At 47.6% G+C, this 18990-nt stretch overlaps 1 protein-coding gene across 3 annotated transcripts in view; it reads right to left on the bottom strand.

The window, feature by feature from the left end:
• Window positions 1-18990, bottom strand: part of LOC144610716 (patatin-like phospholipase domain-containing protein 6) — a 165972-nt gene that overhangs the window by 91831 nt on the left and 55151 nt on the right. For all 3 annotated transcript variants that reach the window (XM_078429624.1, XM_078429625.1, XM_078429622.1), the window contains exons 11-13: window positions 16915-17050; window positions 3920-4006; window positions 3192-3295 (exon numbers count right to left, since the gene is read on the bottom strand). In XM_078429624.1, coding sequence (XP_078285750.1) covers window positions 3192-3295; window positions 3920-4006; window positions 16915-17050 — 327 coding nt within the window. The remainder of the gene's footprint in view (window positions 1-3191; window positions 3296-3919; window positions 4007-16914; window positions 17051-18990) is intronic.

Here is an 18990-nt window from a genome sequence, read left to right on the forward strand (position 1 = left end):
TTGTACTCGCTGGAATTTAGAAGACTGAGGGGGGATCTTATAGAAACATATAAAATTCTTAAGGGGTTGGAGAGGCTAGATGCGGGAAGATTGTTCCCGATGTTGGGGGAGTCCAGAACCAGGGGTCACAGCTTAAGGATAAGGGGGAAGTCTTTTAGGACCGAGATGAGAAAACATTTCTTCACACAGAGAGTGGTGAGTCTATGGAATTCTCTGCCACAGAAGGTAGTTGAGGCCAGTTCATTGGCTATATTTAAGAGGGAGTTAGATGTGGCCCTTTTTGCTAAAGGGATCAGGGGGTATGGAGAGAAGGCGGGTACAGGCTACTGAGCTGGATGATCAGCCGTGATCATATTGAATGGCGGTGCAGGTTCGAAGGGCCAAATGGCCTACTCCTGCACCTATTTTCGATGTTTCTAATTGACTGCAGAACAATGAGTGAGGTAAAGAATAGAAGGACATGACAGACTGGGGTCCACTCCACTAATAGTGAGCCTGCCAACTCACTGATCTGCACTCTCATACATAATTGACTGGAGGATGCCTTACATCTGAATTTGCAACCTGCTAAAAGTCGGTATTTTTGAAGAACTGGTGAACGGAGAGGGCTAGTAACCCGCAAATAAACAGGCCACTAATGGCGCCCAAGCCAGGCGACTCTCCCGAGTGCTGGTCCCAGATGTGGATCTGCAATTACTCCGTCCAATTGCTCCACTCTGATAAGACCTGTACACTGTGGACGGCTCGATTATAAACATGTAAGGACGTTCCGCTGACTGGATGGCACGCAACAAAAAAAAGCTTTTCACTGTACCTCGGTACATGTGACAATAAACTAAATTAAACTAAACTGAGCTAAACTAAATAAAGAGCACAAATCAATGCAGCAGCAGCTTTGTTGGAAAACAATCTGTGAACTATTGTAGTGAGACCGCACCTGGAGTACTGTGTGCAGTTTTGGTTTCCAAATTTGAGGAAGGATATTCTTGCTATTGAGGGCGTGCAGCGAAGGTTTACTAGGTTAATTGCCGGAATGGCAGGACTATCATATGTTGAAAGACTGGAGCGACTAGGCTTGTATACTCTGGAATTTAGAAGGATGGGAGGGGATCTTATCGAAACGTATAAGATTATTAAGGGGTTGGACACGTTAGAGGCAGGAAACATGTTCCCAATGTTGGGGGAAGTCCAGAACAAGGGGCCACAGTTTAAGAATAAGGGGTAGGCCATTTAGAACGGAGATGAGGAAAAACCTTTTCAGTCAGAGAGTTGTGAATCTGTGGAATTCACTGCCTCAGAAGGCAGTGGAGGCCAATTCTCTGAATGCATTCAAGAGAGAGCTAGATAGAGCTCTTAAGGATAGCGGAGTCAGGGGGTATGGGGAGAAGGCAGGAACGGGGTACTGATTGACAATGAACAGCCATGATCACATTGAATGGCGGTGCTGGCTCGAAGGGCCGAATGGCCTACTCCTGCACCTATTGTCTATTGTCTAACTCTGTTCACGGTCAGAATCTTTAGTCCCTTGGAACTGGAGCAATGTCAACACATCTCTTCTCTAGTATGTGGCTCTTTACAATGCTGGAGATGTGAGTTAGAGTTAGATTTAGCTCTTAGGGCTAAAGGAATCAAGGGATATGGGGAGAAAGCTGGAAGGGACTGCCGATTTTGGATGATCAGCCATGATCATATTGAATGGCGGTGCTGGCTCGAAGGGCCTACTCCTGCGCCTATTTTTCTATGTTTCTATGTTCTAATGCCCAGTGAGGTGAGATTCTGGTCTGGATCTCAAGTCGGGAGGAGAGTTATTTTTATGGGGGGAGGAATCCTTGACCAGCTGAGAGCACTAGCACACCATCAGCAACGTGCCTGCTGAATGACACACTAACTCTGGAACCACATACTCAGCCCGGCCCGTATCAGCTCCTTAAACTCAATCTGCACTTATAAAGGAAGGCGAGAATGCACCTCTGAAAGAGTTCGAGTAATTATAAAAGAAACAGGTCACAAAATGGATTCCTGCTTCTTCTAGCACATTGTAAATTGCTTAGCTAAGCAGAAAGGGGGTGAGCTGTGTTTAACCTTGGGAAGTACAGCAGGTACTTTTATGAAAAGAAACGGACCTTTAGTTGGCTTTGCTAAAAAAATAAGAATAAGAATAAGCTGAGATTGCTTTATTACGGAAAAAAAAACTGGCCTTTAGTTGGCTTTGCTACAAAAATTATAAGAATAAGCTGAGATTGCTTTATTATGAAATAAAATGGATCTACTGATGACTTTTTAATACCTTATATGGACATGGTCTTATTTATTTTACTACCTTCCATGGGCACGATGGGAGTGGTGTCACATCATTCACTGATAGGATAACGATAAAACTATGGGGGGATCTTATAGAAACTTACAAAATTCTTAAGGGGTTGGATAGGCTAGATGCAGGAAGATTGTTCCCGATATTGGGGAAGTCCAGAACAAGGGGTCACAGTTTAAGGATAAGGGGGAAGTCTTTTAGGACCGAGATGAGAATGTTTTTCTTCACACAGCGAGTGGTGAATCTGTGGAATTCTCTGCCACAGAGGGTAGTTGAGGCCAGTTGATTGGCTATATTTAAGAGGGAGTTAGATGTGGCCCTTGTGGCTAAAGGGATCAGGGGGTACGGAGAGAAGGCAGGTACAGGATACTGAGTTGGATGATCAGCCATGATCATATTGAATGGCGGTGCGTACAGGCTCCTACTCCTGCACCTATGTCTATGTTTCTATGTTTCTAAACCGTTTTGTCCTTTGTTTTCTAGAGTGGGACACGAGTGGGTCTGAAGGCACCCAGTGCTGACCTCCCCCACTCCCGCCTGGCGGAATAAATTTACTGTTTTACCAATAACTTTGTCTGTCTAGAGAAAACGAACTTTAACACCTCAAGTGGCAAGTCTATGATTGGCACATGAGCAGCGCGTCTGCAAGTGAAGGGTGGCTTCACGCCAATATTAAAAATAATTGAGCCTATTTAATATGGAGCAGTTGATGGGGATATTGAACAAAACCCTGAAACTACAATGTGGTGCAGTTGATGGGGATATTGAACAAAACCCTCAAACTACAATGTGGTGCAGTTGATGGGGATATTGAACAAAACCCTCAAACTACAATGGTCGTTTACAGGAAGTCAGAGTAGTGGCACAGACTTTCGCTTACTCTGACAAATGAAGGGCTAAATGGTGATTCCTCTTGCAGAGACACCGAAATCCTCCCCCGCTCGTACGCCATATCAAAATCCGAACACATTCCTTTGTGTATTCCTAAAATGGAAGCAACAACAGGTTCACTTTCGCTCTGATTTTCACAGCAGTTCATTTGTGACACTCTGACCTCCAACACCTTATCACTAGTGTCACTGCTCTGACCAATACCTCATGCATTAACATTAATATCTGAACCGATGGAGAGAGAATACCAATCCGCATGGCTGAAAGGATTTAGCACAAGCTGGTATAAATTATGCAACTTCAAATGCTGCAGTGGTATTTCCTCTCTGCTTTTCAGGCAGTTGGCTGGCCACAAGTCGCAGTTTTTATTTCCCAAAGTTTAGGATTATTACATGAGATACCAAGTAAGATGAACCGTCCACCCTTCTCTCCCTTCCCACATCACACACACAACCCCCCCCCACCACCACCACCACCACCACACACACACACAGAAGGAAAGCATTTGTAGAGAAATGATATTAGTCCCCATCAGCAGTTAGATTTGGGAGCACTAGAACGTCATGCAGAGCAGATGGTACGGGGCAGTTATCCAGCTGTTTCTTATCGGAGAGCTTCAAATTTCTGTCTGAGTGCTGTTTACTGGCTGATATCTTGAGATCAGAGTATTTAAGCGTGTTAATCTCCAACATGCTGAAAGACAGGTTCCAGGCTCACCCGAAATGTCCACGGGCATGGATGTGCAGCGGCTCAGCAAGGCAGCCCGGTTGTTCTCTGAAGTCTGTGGCTTTAGTCCCTCGGTCCCTATGGACAGACACAGGGACAGAGCTGGTGAGCGATTGCACTCGCAGGGTCAACCTGCCACTCCGGCTGCCTCGCCACCGTTAGTTCCTGTCGCGTGGAGAGCCACAACAGCAAGGGGAACAAAAGCACGAGAGGAATACACACAGAGGCTCTCGCCCAGAGTAGGGGGATCACGAACCAAAGGTGAGGGGGTGAAGATTTAATAAGAACCAGAAGTTCTTGCCCAGAGTCGGACGATCAAGAATGAATGGTTTAAGGTGAGGGGTGAAGATTTAATAAGAACCAGAAGTTCTTGCCCAGAGTCGGACGATCAAGAACCATAGGTTTAAAGTGAGGGGGTGAAGATTTAATAAGAACCAGAAATTCTTGCACAGAGTCGGGGGATCAAGAACCAATGGTTTAAGGTGAGGGGTGAAGATTTAATAAGAACCAGAAGTTCTTGCCCAGAGAAGGGGGATCAAGAACCAAAGGTGAGGGGGTGAAGATTTAATATGAAACCAGACGTTCTTGCCCAGAGTCGGAGGATCAAGAACCATAGGTTTAAGGTGAGGGGGTGAAGATTTAATAAGAACCAGAAGTTCTTGCCCAGAGTAGGGGGATCAAGAAACCAAAGGACATAGGTTTTAAGGTGAGGGGTGAAGATTTAATAGGAACCTGAGGAGTAACATTTTCACACAGAAGGTGGTGGTTATGTGAAACAAGCTGACGAAGGAGGTGTAAGAAAATAACTGCAGATGCTGGTACAAATCGAAGGTATTTATTCACAAAATGCTGGAGTCACTCAGCGGGTCAGGCAGCATCTCAGGAGAGAAGGAATGGGTGACGTTTCGGGTCGAGACCCTTCTTTAGTCTGAAGAAGGGTCTCGACCCGAAACGTCACCCATTCCTTCTCTCCTGAGATGCTGCCTGACCTGCTGAGTTACTCCAGCATTTTCTGACGAAGGAGGTAGTTGAGATAGGTTGTATTGCAACGTTTAAGAAACATTTGGACAGGTACATGACTAGGATAGGTTTAGCGGGATATGGGCCAAACGCAGGCAGGTGGGACTAGTGTAGATGGGGCACATTAGTCAGTGTGGGCAAGTTGGGCCACAGGGCCTGTTTACATGCTGTGCGACTCTATGAGAGGAAATTAAGTACAATCTCAAATGAGGCAGCCTGACGAAAGTACGTAAATCCAGTGTTAAAAGCAGCAATGGATAAAAGTGGCAAGGGAGAAACCTGGAGAAGATGGGTGGAGGAGGCCACAGATGGAAGTAGGCCATCTCACCCCACTGTGATGCGAGTTTCACCCAACTCAGAGACTAGGCTTTTTTGGCACCAAGCCGAGAAGGGACTCTGCAGATTAGGTGCACCTAAAGAACCTGCAAAAAGCCAGAGATAGGTTATGCAAGTAAGGCAGAAAATTGACAGAATGTGGACAAATGTGAGGCTATCGCGATGTAGAAACTAAAACTGCAGATGCTGCTTTACCAAGGAAAGACACAAAGTGCAGGAGTAACTCAGCGGCTCAGGCAGCATCTCTGGAGAACATGGATGGGTGACCTTTTGGGTTATGTCCTGCAGGGAAGCTGCCTCGCACGCTGAGTTACTCCAGCATTTTGTGTCTTTGCTTGTGAGGCTCTCCGCACTATGGTAGGGAGAATAGAGATTACAAAGGTGTACATAAGTTCTTGATTTCCTTGACATACTTGATACACAAAATATAAACATGCAGATACAGCAAATAATGGGGAAGGCAAGTGGAATGGTGTTTTTTTTGCAGAGCTGGAGCATAAACACAAACACTTTGCTACAACTTTACAGTAAGATCATCTCTGGTGTACTACTCTAGTTTTGATCCCTTTATTAATTTAAGGAGAGAATTACAGTAACAGGATCGTTCCGAGTCAGCATGGATTTACGAAGGGGAAATCGTGCTTGACTAATCTACTGGAATTTTTTGAGGATGTAACTAGGAAAATTGACAGGGGAGAGCCGGTGGATGTGGTGTACCTCGACTTTCAGAAAGCCTTCGACAAGGTCCCACATAGGAGATTGGTGGGCAAAATTAGAGCACATGGTATTGGAGGTAGAGTACTGACATGGATAGAAAGTTGGTTGACAGACAGAAAGCAAAGAGTGGGGATAAATGGGTCCCTTTCAGAATGGCAGGCAGTTACTAGTGGGGTACCGCAAGGCTCGGTGTTGGGACCGCAGCTATTTACAATATACATCAATGACTTGGATGAAGGGATTAAAAGTACCATTAGCAAATTTGCCGATGATACAAAGCTAGGTGGCAGTGTGAACTGTGAGGAAGATGCTATGAGGTTGCAGGGTGACTTGGACAGGTTGTGTGAGTGGGCGGATGCATGGCAGATGCAGTTTAATGTAGATAAGTGTGAGGTTATCCACTTTGGTGGTAAGAATAGGAAGGCAGATTATTATCTGAATGGTGTCAAGTTAGGAAAAGGGGACGTACAACGTGATCTGGGTGTCTTAGTACATCAGTCACTGAAAGGAAGCATGCAGGTACAGCAGGCAGTGAAGAAAGCCAATGGAATGTTGGCCTTCATAACAAGAGGAGTTGAGTATAGGAGCAAAGAGGTCCTTCTGCAGTTGTACAGGGCCCTAGTGAGACCGCACCTGGAGTACTGTGTGCAGTTTTGGTCTCCAAATTTGAGGAAGCATATTCTTGCTATTGAGGGTGTGCAGCGTAGGTTTACTAGGTTAATTCCCGGAATGGCGGGACTGTCATATGTTGAAAGACTGGAGCGACTAGGTTTGTATACACTGGAATTTAGAAGGATGAGAGGGGATCTTATCGAAACGTATAAAATTATTAAGGGGTTGGACACGTTAGAGGCAGGAAACATGTTCCCAACGTTGGGGGAGTCCAGAACCAGGGGCCACAGTTTAACTGGAGGCCAATTCTCTGAATACATTCAAGAGAGAGCTAGATAGAGCTCTTAAGGATAGCGGAGTCAGGGGGTATGGGGAGAAGGCAGGAACGGGGTACTGATTGAGAATGATCAGCCATGATCACATTGAATGGCGGTGCTGGCTCGAAGGGCCCAATGGCCTTCGCCTGCACCTATTTTCTATTGTCTATTGTCCATAGAAGATCCGTTCACGAGTCCGATTAGTGAGAAGAAGGATATGTAGGAAAGAACTGCAGATACTGGTTTAAATCGTAGGTAGACACAAAATGCTGGAGTAACTCAGCTGTACAGGCAGCGTCTGAAGGGTCTCGACCCGAAACGTCACGCATTCCTTCTCTCCAGGGATGCTGCCTGTCCCGCTGAGTTACTCCAGCATTTTGTGTCTACCAGTGAGATGAATAGGAGTTGACTTATTCGGATATATTGGGAACTCTCTGGGAGATTTGAAGAATGAGGGTGATTTTATAAAACTTTCTGACTGGGCTTATGAAAGATTCTGAAAGAGCATGACAAGGCAGAGATAGACCGAGAATGCTGAAATAACTCAGCGAGTCAGATGCCATTGATTTAGATTTTTAGATTTAGAGATACAGCGCGGAAACAGGCCCTTCAGCCCACCGGATCCGCGCCGCCCAGCGATCCCCGCACATTAATACTATCCTGCACCCTAGGGACAATTTTTACATTTGCCCAGTCAATTAACCTACAAACCTGTACGTCTTTGAAGTGTGGGAGGAATCCGAAGATTTCGGAGAAAACCCACGCAGGTCACGGGGAGAACGTACAAACTCCGTACAGACGGCGCCCGTAGTCAGGATCGAACCCGAGTCTCCGGCGCTGCATTCGCTGTAAGGCAGCAACTCTACCGCTGCGCCACCGTGCCGCTGTAGAGTTGCTGGAGGAAATGGATAGGCGATGTTTCGGGTCGAGACCTTTCGTCAGACTGATTGTGAGGTGGGGGGGGGGGGTGGGGGGGGGGGGGGGGGGGGGGCGGGTGGAGAGGGGGGAAGAACTAGAAGCAATTAAAGACAAAATGGATGACATCAAGCAGGCTGGTTCTGATAAGCCGATTGTTGGCTAGGGACGGTGTGATTCCAGGATGAATACATCGTTGTGAACTGTGGAACTGGTTAAATGACAATCAATGGAGGAAGGGGGATAGGGGAGTGTTTGTACAAACACACGACAAGGCAGATGCTGAGAGGTTGTTTCCACTAATGGGGTCAATCTAGATCTACGGTGCTGTTTTAGAATAAGGAATTAGAGTTAAAGTCATATAGCATGGAAATTGGCCCTTCAACACACATGCTGATCTCTTTTGCCCATCTACACTATTCCTTATACTTAACTATACACCGATCAGCCAAAACATTATGACCTGATGAGCCAAAACATTATGACCACCTGCCTAATATGCTTTTGGTCCTCCGTGTGCAGCCCCATACGCAGCAGGGCGCGATGCACTGTGTATTGTGACACATTCCTCCCGTGACCACCATTAATATTTTCTGTGACTTGTGCCACAGTCGACCTTCTGTCGGTTCGGACCAGACGGGATAGCCTTCGTTGCCCTCGCGCATCGATGAGCCTTGGGCGCCCAACACCCTGTCTGTTGCCGGTTTGTGGTTTGTCCCTCCTCGGACCACTGTCGGTCGGTACTCACCACTGCTGACCGGGAGCACCCCACAAGCCTTGCCGTTTCAGAGATGCTCTGACCCAGTCGTCTGACCATAACAATATGGCCCTTGTCAAAGTCGCTCAGGTCTTTACTCCTGCCCATTTCTCCTGCATCCAACAAGTCAACTTCAAGAACTGACTGTTCACTTGCTGCCTAATATATCCCACCCCTTGACAGGTGCCATTGTAACAAGATAATCAATGTTATTCACTTCGTCTGTCAGTGGTCATAATGTTTTGGCTGACTGGTGTATACACCCCTATCAAGTTAATCTTCAACATTTGACATAAGATTTATTGCTTTAAAATGGAGAGGAGAAAAGTCTTCTGTCAGAGTGTTGTGGAACTTTGGCATTCACTACCCCATAGAGATGTGCAAGATATCTTCTAAAGGAGAGTCAAGGTTTCAGGGGGACTGGTAGGGAAGCAATGGTAAGACCAGACCAGCCACTCTCTGACTGAATGTTCCAGCTGGCTCAATGGGCCTCACGGCCTCCTCCTGTTCTTCCTGAGACTCTTCAGATGACAGATCCTGTAACCGAGATCCCTGTGACCTGCGATGCTTGTCTCTGCCTCACACTGTGCTCTTGCTCTCCAATACCCTCGATGTACAGAGATTGGCTCTGCAGTGGAGCAGCTAGTAGAGCTACAGTCTCACAGCGCCAGAGGCCCAGATTTCAATCCCGACCTCCGGCGCTGTCTGTGTGGAGCTTGCAGATTCTCGGTGTGCCTGTCAAGGCCTACTGCAGATGCTTTGTTCCCCTCTCACATCCCAAAGATGTGCCAATTTGTCGATTATTAGGCCTCTGGATATTGTCCCTCGTGTGTAGGGAGTGGATGTGAAAGTGAACGAATGGATGATTGTTTAAGAAAATAACTGCAGATGCTGGTACAAATCGACGGTATTTATTTCATAAAATGCTGGAGTAACTCAGCGGGTCAACTCAGCAGGGTCTCGACCCACAACGTCACCCATTCCTTCTCTCCTGAGATGCTGCCTGACCTGCTGAGTTACTCCAGCATTTTGTGGAATGGATGACTGTTGGTCAGCGTGACTCGGTGGGCCAAAGTGTCTGCTTTCATGCTGTATCTTTCAATTCAATTAAAAATTACTTGTAACTAAACAAAAAGCCATCACTCAGTGTCTCCCCTTAAACCTCCCTACTTCCCATCTCCTGGACTCTTCCCCACCTTGCTCCCTTGACATTAGCAAATCTCCATGCCCGCTCCCTGCCTCTTTCACCCCCAAGGAAAGACTGGAGTGAAGTAAAGTAAACAGCGGACTCCTCCGTGCCACAAATTCAGATACAAGACCTGCCAGGGTTACCCAAATATGGAAAGAAGGATTGTTCGGAGGTGGGGTGGCATTTCTTGACTGTGTTTACTCCCAATCTAGATTTGGAAGTCAACTGCATAACCTCATGTGTTACCCTGGAAGGGATCTCATAACTCAGCCAAGGCCAAAGATACTAGAGGAACAAGATGGACTACTCCGTTGAAATTGCCTATACTGAAGTGTAGCACGCAAAGGAGCCATCTTAGTAGGCAAACCCGCCGTTCGCTATGCCCCTCGCAGTGTAATCAGTGTTTTGGGGGAACAGTCTGTGTGATGATACCATTAAAATGCAGAATACATCTCATCTATATATTCACTGATTTTTGTTATTTTTCTTTTTAAATGTTTCTGCAAGTTTCTGCCAACCAAAATGGCGCCGTGACGTACTACGGTTTTTGGGGTCGAGTGGTCTATCTTGTTACTCTAGTATCTTTGGCCAAAGCTAGGAACTGCTATTCTAGACAGACTGGGATCAAAGATACTAGAGGAGCAAGATGATCCACTCCGTCGAAATCGCCTATACTGAAGTGTAGTACGCAAAGGAGCGTAACGTCCGCCATTTTAGTAAGCAAAACCCGCCTCTCGCAGAGTAATCAGTGTTTTGGGGGAACAGTATGTGTGATGATACCATAAAAACACAGAATATATCTCATCTATCAATTCACAGATTTTTGTTCTTTTTCTTCTTAAATGTTTCTGCAAGTTTCTGCCTACTAAAATGGCACCGTGGCATACTACAGTTTTTAGGGTCGAGTGGCCAATCTTGCTCTGCTCTATTATCTTTGGTTAGGATTTCCCGTGCAGTTGCCTTCATTTACATGTCCCCTCATAGTACCGTTGTTAAAGTACTGTCTTGGGGAAATGCTCACCTTGTGGCATTCTGTACTCCCTAAACGTATGTTGGTACAACTTTCTCAGTTACAAATTTTGCACAGTACCAAGTTCAAAATATCCAACTTGACATGGAGAGTACTTTGTGTATACAGATTTAAAATCTGTGCTTGGTGGCATTGAAAATGTCAACGTTTCCTCTGCATAGCCATTTTATGTTGGCGTTAAATGGCTGCTTTGCAGCTTCCCTTGGTACACGTGACAATAAACTCAACTAAAACTAAACTGATAAGGAATGTTAGACCCAGCGGGACCGGCAGCATCTCTGGGGAGAAGGAATGTCACTGACCTACTCTGCACGACGGGCATTCATCATTGCGATTTGAGCTTGGTTGTGCTTTTGGCTTCTGCAACACCAGATCTACTTTGTCGTCACTCAATATTTCTAATCTAGCAGGAGGCGGTTGGACGGTGGCGATGGTGACGCGTCTTGCTGGCTTTGCTTTGGACCAAATCTTTGTGTCCTTTTCCTGGCCTGATGGGTCCTGCGTCTGTGATGTCACCTGACTCTGGGCTCCAACCTGATTATCTAAATCTGCATATGGCCGTCTCTCCTTAGGTGCCTTGCCACGCTCTCCCCTCAGCAAGGAACGGTGTCGTGCGGCTTTCTTGCTCCCTACGCTATCTGCGTCAACGGACTCGGAATGGATTTTAAACACTGCTACATACAGGAAGTCAGGGAGCTCCTTTAAAGCAGGGTCCATGGTCATACCTTTAGAGGAGAGAAGGTTACAGGTGAAACATCTCATCGGCACCGCGTCAGCCTTGCAGTAGTACACCACAATCAAATGATCAAGTGAACCACACTGGATGGAAGAAACGTCAATACAAATTTAACATCTCAAATCAGTTTGCAGAATAGAACACTGAACAGCGCAGCACAGGATTTGTGCGGCACGGTGGCGCAGCGGTAGAGTTGCTGCCTCACAGCGCCAGAGACCCAGGTTCGATCCTGACTATGGGCGCTGTCTGTACGGAGTTTGTACGTTCTCCCTGTGACTGCATGGGTTTTCTCCGGGTGCTCCGGTTTCCTCCCACACTGCAAAGACGTGCAGGTCTGTAGGTTAATTGGCTTTGGTACAATTGTAAATTGTCCCCAGTGTGTGTAGGATAGTGCTAGTGTGCGGGGATCGCTGGTCGGCGCGGACTGGGTGGGCTGAAGGTCCTGTTTCCGCGCTGAATCTCTAAACTAAACTAAAGGACATGATTACACTGGTGAGGGTTGACAGGAGGTGCACCCAGATTGGAGTTTCAGTTATGCGGACAAGATTATTTCTCTTTTTAAACAAAAACTCAGGAAAACAACCCTGATCTCTCTTCAAGATTAATTTTACCTTTTCACAAATCAATCTGCTGACCTTTTGCTGAATTATTTCTATTATCATTGCAGCACGATGTCACTAGCTTAGCATTCAAATCATCCTGCAATAAAGACCAAAGCACTGCACGCTTTCCCAATTGCTGCATAACTTCTAATGATTTGTACGCAAGGACACACTAGCAACTGGGCTTGTATACACTGGAATTTAGAAGGATGAGAGGGGATCTTATCGAAACGTATAAGATTATTAAGGGGTTGGACACGTTAGAGGCAGCATCTCTGGAGAAAAGGAATAGGTGACTTCTCCCCATACCCCCTGACTCCGCTATCCTTAAGAGCTCTATCTAGCTCTCTCTTGAATGCATTCAGAGAATTGGCCTCCACTGCCTTCTGAGGAAGAGAATTCCACAGATTCACAACTCTCTGACTGAAAAAGTTTTTCCTCATCTCCGTTCTAAATGGCCTATCCCTTATTCTTAAGGGGGAGTCCAGCCCCTGGTTCTGAACTCCCCCAACATTGGGAACATGTTTCCTGCCTCTAACGTGTCCAACCCCTTAATAATCTTATACGTTTCGATAAGATCCCCTCTCATCCTTTTAAATTCCAGTGTATACAAGCCTAGTCGCTCCAGTCTTTCAACATACGACAGTCCCGCCATTCCCGTAACGTGACTGCCATCCAGAGGCCAATCGCTGTCACTGCAACAAATAACCAAATGAGCCGTCAGCCAAGGGCTAGGCTGTCTGGGCAACAAGGAGCGTAATGAGGAAGAGACAGGCAAACAGAAAATGACAGCTCGTGCCATCCTCAGAGCTCAAATCTGAAGAAAGACAGAGCAAGATTAGTGATGAAATGAAAAGAAAACAAAAATGTAGGAATTCACAGCGATGACTCGAGAAAAATATCGTCAAGTTAACTCACAGTTTATGACTTTTTAGATTCAGTGAGGAAACTGAGTCCATGCCAGCCAGCGATCACCCCATACTCTAGCACTAACCTGCACACGAACAATTTACAGTTTTCATAAGCCAATTAACCTACAAACCTGCACGTCTTTGGAGTGTGGGAGGAAACTAGAGCACCCGGAGAAAACCCACGAGGTCACAGGGAGAACGTACAAACTCTATACAGACAGCACCCATGGACAGGATCGAACCTGGTTCTCTGGTGCTTAAGGATAGCGACGTCAGGGGGTATGGGGAGAAGGCAGGAACGGGGTACTGATTGAGCATGATCAGCCATGATCACATTGAATGGTGGCGCTGGCTCGAAGGGCCGAATGGCCTCCTCCTGCACCTATTGTCTAGCGCTGCGCCACCTTGCCACCCCTATTGACCGAAAGAAGGCATTTCCTAATGTAGACACGAAATGCTGGAGTAACTCAGCGGGTCAGGCAGCATCCCAGGAGAGAAGGAATGGGAGACGTTTCGGGTCGAGACCCTTCTTCAGACTGAAGATCAGTCTCGACCTGAAATGTCACCCATTCCTTCTCCCCCGAGATGCTGCCTGGCTGAGTTACTCTGGCATTTTGTGTCTACATTCGATTTAAACCAGCATCTGCAGTTTTTTTTCCCTACAAAGGCATTTCCTAGACACGAGCAGAAGGGATTGGCAGTTGGGACGATGGTCCCTAAAGAATATTTAGTGTCTACCATTGTGAAAGAGGGTAATGGTATGAATATTGCAGTTGAAGGGGAATTGTGCAAAAAATGTTGGTCAAAATGAACACACAAAAATATACAAAGCATGTTTCAAAGTAGATGCGTTATGGCCACAAAATAAATGAGTCCCTGGTTTTGGAACTAAATGGGGAAAGTACATTTCTCAAGATTGCTGGCAAGATCAGCATTTATTAAACTGCCTTTAAGATGATGAGCAACCTTCCAGAGTTTGGCATTGTTTCTGCTGAAGATGTCGTTGGATAGGAATTCCCTGACCTTAGGGCCACCAATGAATAAATGACAATCTGTTTCCAAGAACAACTGCCTTGCTTCGTGGAGGAAACCTACAGGTGACGGTGGAGGGAAGAACTGCAGATGCTGGACAGACCCAAGACAGACACAACTAGCTGGAGTAACTCAGCGGGTCAGGCAGCATCTCTGGACAAAAGGAATAGGAGACGTTTCGCGTCGAGATTCTTCTTCAGACTGAAGATTTCGAAACGTCACCTATTAGTTTTCTCCAGAGATGCTGCCTGACCTGCTGAATTGCTCCAGCTTTTTATGACCGGTTCGATCCCGACACAGGTCCGATCCGTACTACGGGTGCCGTTTGTACGTTCTCCCTGTGACCACTTGGGTTTTCTGCAGGTGCTCCAGTTTCCTCCCACACTCCAAAGACGTACGGGTTTGTAGGTTAATTAGCTTCAGTAAATTGTCCCTTGTGTGTGGAATAATGATAGTGTACGGGTGATTGCGGGTCGGCATGGGCTCGGTGGGCCGAAGAGCCTGTTTCCATGCTGCATCTCTAAAAAAGTAACTAAACCACAATCCCTCAGTCAGTGAAGTCCCAGTCTTCCGGGGTTTCTTAGAGTCTGGACTGGACGTTTGCCAGCAGGGAGGTTCCATGGATACCAAGTAGCAATTCTTAATTGCCCAGCCATGCCAAAGTACAACTGGGTTACAAGCTGGCCCTTTCTTTCTATGTTCAGTCCTGAACACCACACCCTTGCAAAACAACACTAATTGAACAATTTGCAATGTATTCTGGCACAAGGCAGGCATAAACACCAGGTTATGTACAATGACTACAGAGGCTTGTTGGTAGCAATTACTTGCACTGCAATTGCAGGAGGCTAAATGAGGGGGTTGTGGCATGCTCCTATCTTTCGGAGAACCAGAGCTGTGTGCAGAAATAACTCGTTCTGCAAAACCTGCTAAAAGGAAATGATGCCACGAGTGATACTCTGCAAACCAAAGTCTTTGCTGCCTTCAACAAATGGGTCACAACATTAGACAAATGAGGACAATAATCCCTCGAATGTAACAGCATCGCTCTGCACTTCAACTGCAATATTTACAAAACAATTAACAGGAACGAGAAGAGAGACACAAAATGCCAGAGTAACTCAAGGGGACAGCCAGCATCTCTGGAAAGAAGGAATGGGTGATATTTCGGGTCGACACCCTTCTTCAGACAAGACGGAACAAGTGTTTACTTTGGGCTTATTGGCTTAGTTTCTGATGCATTGTGGTAACGTTTGCAGCACAGTGCTTAGGCTGAACTTTACATCATAGTATCCACTTTACAAATATGGGGTGTGTTGTTTGGAATCTCTTTATTGACTCCCCGAGCCTTTTGCCTTGCCTTGAACTCTCATCTTGCCCAATCGTTCCGTATGTAGAGATAGAGATATACACACAGCAAGGAAGCAGGCCCTTTGGGCCATTGAGTCCATGCCAACCTATTCTCAGTAGTTCTATGTTATCCCAATTTCTCATCTGGTCCTTACATATTCTTACGTCTGGCGCAGCACGGTGGCATAGCGGTAGAGCTACTGCCTTACAGCATCAGCGACCCGGGTTTAATCCTGTCTGTACGGAGTTTGTACGTTCTTCCCGTGACCTGCATGGGTTTCCTCCGAGATCATTGGTCTCCTCCCACACTCCAAAGACGTACAGGTTGTCGGTTAATTGGCTTGGTAAAAATGTAAAATTGTCCCGAGTGCGTGTAAAGGTAGTGGTAACCTCAACCCGAGAGATTGGACTTTGTCTGTGGAAGTAACGCACTGGAACGCTGAGAACTATATTCTGCACCCCTTTCATCTATCTATTGCACTTGAGTTTGACTTAATTGCATTTACGTCTGGTGTTATCCAATTTAATGGGCTAACATTTGGGGCGGTCACGGTGGCCCAGCGGTAGAGTTGCTGCCTTACAGCGTTTGCAGCGCCGGAGACCCGGGTTCCATCCCGACTACAGGTGCTGTCAGTGCGGAGTTTGTACGTTTGCCCCGTGGGTTTTCTCCGAGATCTTCGGTTTCCTCCCACACTCCAAAGATGTACAGGCGTGTAGATTAATTGGCTTGATGTAAAACTGTCCCTAGTGTGTGTAGGATAGTGTTAATGTGCGGGGATCGCTGGTCGATGCTGACTCGGTGGGCCGAAGGGCCTGTTTCCATCCTGTATTTCTAATCTAAACTATACATGAAACAAAAACAAAGCCTTTCACTGTATCTTGGTGCACGTGACAATGATAAACCTAAAGCTGGTGAGAGAAGGAAAGGGGAATTCAGCGGTGATCATATTGAAAGGCAGAGCAGATCCAAAGTGTCATGGATATTTATTCACAAAATGCTGGAGTAACTCAGCAGGTCAGGCAGCATCTCGGGAGGGAAGGAATGGGCGACGTTTCGGGTCGAGACCCTTCTTCAGACATCAGTCTGAAGAAGGGTCTCGACCCGAAACGTCGCCCATTCCTTCTCTCCCGAGATGCTGCCTGACCTGCTGAGTTACTCCAGCATTTTGTGAATAAATACCTTCGATTTGTACCAGCATCTGCAGTTACTTTCTTATACAAAGTATCATGGATATATGTTGCCCCGAATGTCTTATTATTCACACAGTTCCAGGTACTAGTGGAGGTCCAGGTCAAAGCGACTCTGCTGCCAGCTTGTCTCAAGCAGTATGAAAAATTCTCAGGCTAATTCTAATGTGAACAAAGAATTTCAAAATGAAGAGATTAGCGTGTCAAACAATGCAAATAGATCACTGGGACATAAGCGCTGTCAACTGTGTGACAGGCAAGAGCACCCACCCACCTGCGTCAGAGTTTGACTTCCCAGCTGCGTCCTTCTGATCTTCAGCAAGCGACGTGCTCAAGAACTGTCTGTGTCGCACCGGGCTCATACGAATGTCAGAGTTCGGCAGTGGTGCCAGGCGCGAAGGCTGGTTCTCCTACCATCAAACATAGGACATGGCTACAATCAGTAAACATTAGAGAAGCCAACATCATCAGCGGTAGAGTTGCTGCCTTACAGCGAACGCAGCGCCGGAGACCCGGGTTCCATCCCGACTACGGGCGCCGTCTGTACGGAGTTTGTGCGTTCTCCCTGCGTGGGTTTTCTCCAAGATCTTCGGTTTCCTCCCACACTCCAAAGACAATAGGGCGTACAGGTATGCAGGTTAATTGGCTTGGTAAATGTAAAAATTGTCCCTAGTGGGTGTAGGATGGTGTTAATGTGCGGGGATCGCTGGTCGGCGCAGACCCGGTGGGCCGAAAGGGCCTGTTTCCATGCTGTATCTCTAAACTAAACTAGAGAAGCCAATATCTTCACTTATACAGCAAGCTGGTTCCTCGATCGATCACGATTTTTAAATCAGCTCAGCCTGCAGTGCATCCGGTCCCTAGATTCCAGTAAACTGTCATACATTTATGAAATATCCTGCTCTTTTTTTAAGTCCCTTCCAGTTTTTTTTTCTCTGCTCACCCTATTACAATTTGTCTGAAAAAGGATCATGACGGCTCTCTGGCAGTCTGTTTGTCTTTTTTTTGTGTGTGTCGGTGTTGGGATGGTTTTTGTTTCTGTTTTTGGCTGTGTATGTGTGGGGGGTGTGGGGTGGGGTGGGGGAAACCTTTCTTTTATTGGGTCTCTTCCCCGGGGCGCAGCTCGGCCGCGGGGCCTTCCATCGCCCGCGGGGCCTTCCAGCTCGGCCGCTGGACTTAACATCGCCGGCGCGGCTCGGCTGCGGGACGTTTCAGTGCCCGGTGCGGCTCGGCTGCGGGACTTAACATCGCCGGCGCGGCTCGGCTGCGGGACGTTTCAGTGCCCGGTGCGGCTCGGCCGCTGGACTTAACATCGCCGGCGCGGCTCGGCTGCGGGACGTTTCAGTGCCCGGTGCGGTTCGGCTGCGGGACCTAACATCGCCGGCGCGGCTCGGCTGCGGGACGTTTCAGTGCCCGGTGCGGCTCGGCCGCTGGACTTAACATCGCCGGCGCGGCTCGGCTGCGGGACGTTTCAGTGCCCGGTGCGGTTCGGCTGCGGGACCTAACATCGCCGGCGCGGCTCGGCTGCGGGACATTTCGGTGCCCGGTGCGGCTCGGTTGCGGGACTTAACATCGCCGGCGCGGCTCGGCTGCGGGACATTTCAGTGTCCGGTGCGGCTCGGCCGCTGGACTTAACATCGCCGGCGCGGCTCGGCTGCGGGACGTTTCAGTGCCCGGTGTGGCTCGGCCGCTGGACTTAACATCGCCGGCGCGGCTCGGCTGTGGGACGTTTCAGTGTCCGGTGCGGCTCGGCCGCGGGACTTAACATCGCCGGCACGGCTCGGCCGCAGGACGTTTCAGTGCCCGGTGCGGCTCGGCCGCGGGGCCTTCCATCCCCTTGCGGGGGCTGTGCGTGTCGGTTGCCTCGGTAGGGGTCGAGCTGCCTGTCCGTGGGCGCGGGGGGGAAGAGAGTGGAAGTTTTGTTGCCTCCATCACAGTGAGGGGGTGTTTGGAGTCACTGTGATGGATGTTGGTGTTGGGGTCGGGTGTCCTGTGTTCTTTTCTTTTTTGCTGTGTCTTGTGACTGCTGAAATTCCGTTCGGTATTTATACCGAATGACAATAAAGTTCTGTTATACTGTTATACTGTTATACTGTTATGACCTCAAATGTCACTTAGTCTGCCCAACCTCTCCTTATAGCTCAGGCCCTCAAGTCCTGGCAAGTCAAGTCGAGTACAGGGCCCTAGTGAAACCGAACCTGGAGTACTGTGTGCAGTTTTGGTCTCCAAATTTGAGGAAGGATATTCTTGCTATTGAGGGCGTGCAGCGTAGGTTTACTAGGTTAATTCCCGGAATGGTGGGACTGTCATATGTTGAAAGACTGGAGCGACTAGGCTTGTACACACTGGA

This window comes from Rhinoraja longicauda, chromosome 37, assembly GCF_053455715.1.
Source record: "Rhinoraja longicauda isolate Sanriku21f chromosome 37, sRhiLon1.1, whole genome shotgun sequence".
Classification (NCBI taxonomy): domain Eukaryota; kingdom Metazoa; phylum Chordata; class Chondrichthyes; order Rajiformes; family Arhynchobatidae; genus Rhinoraja; species Rhinoraja longicauda.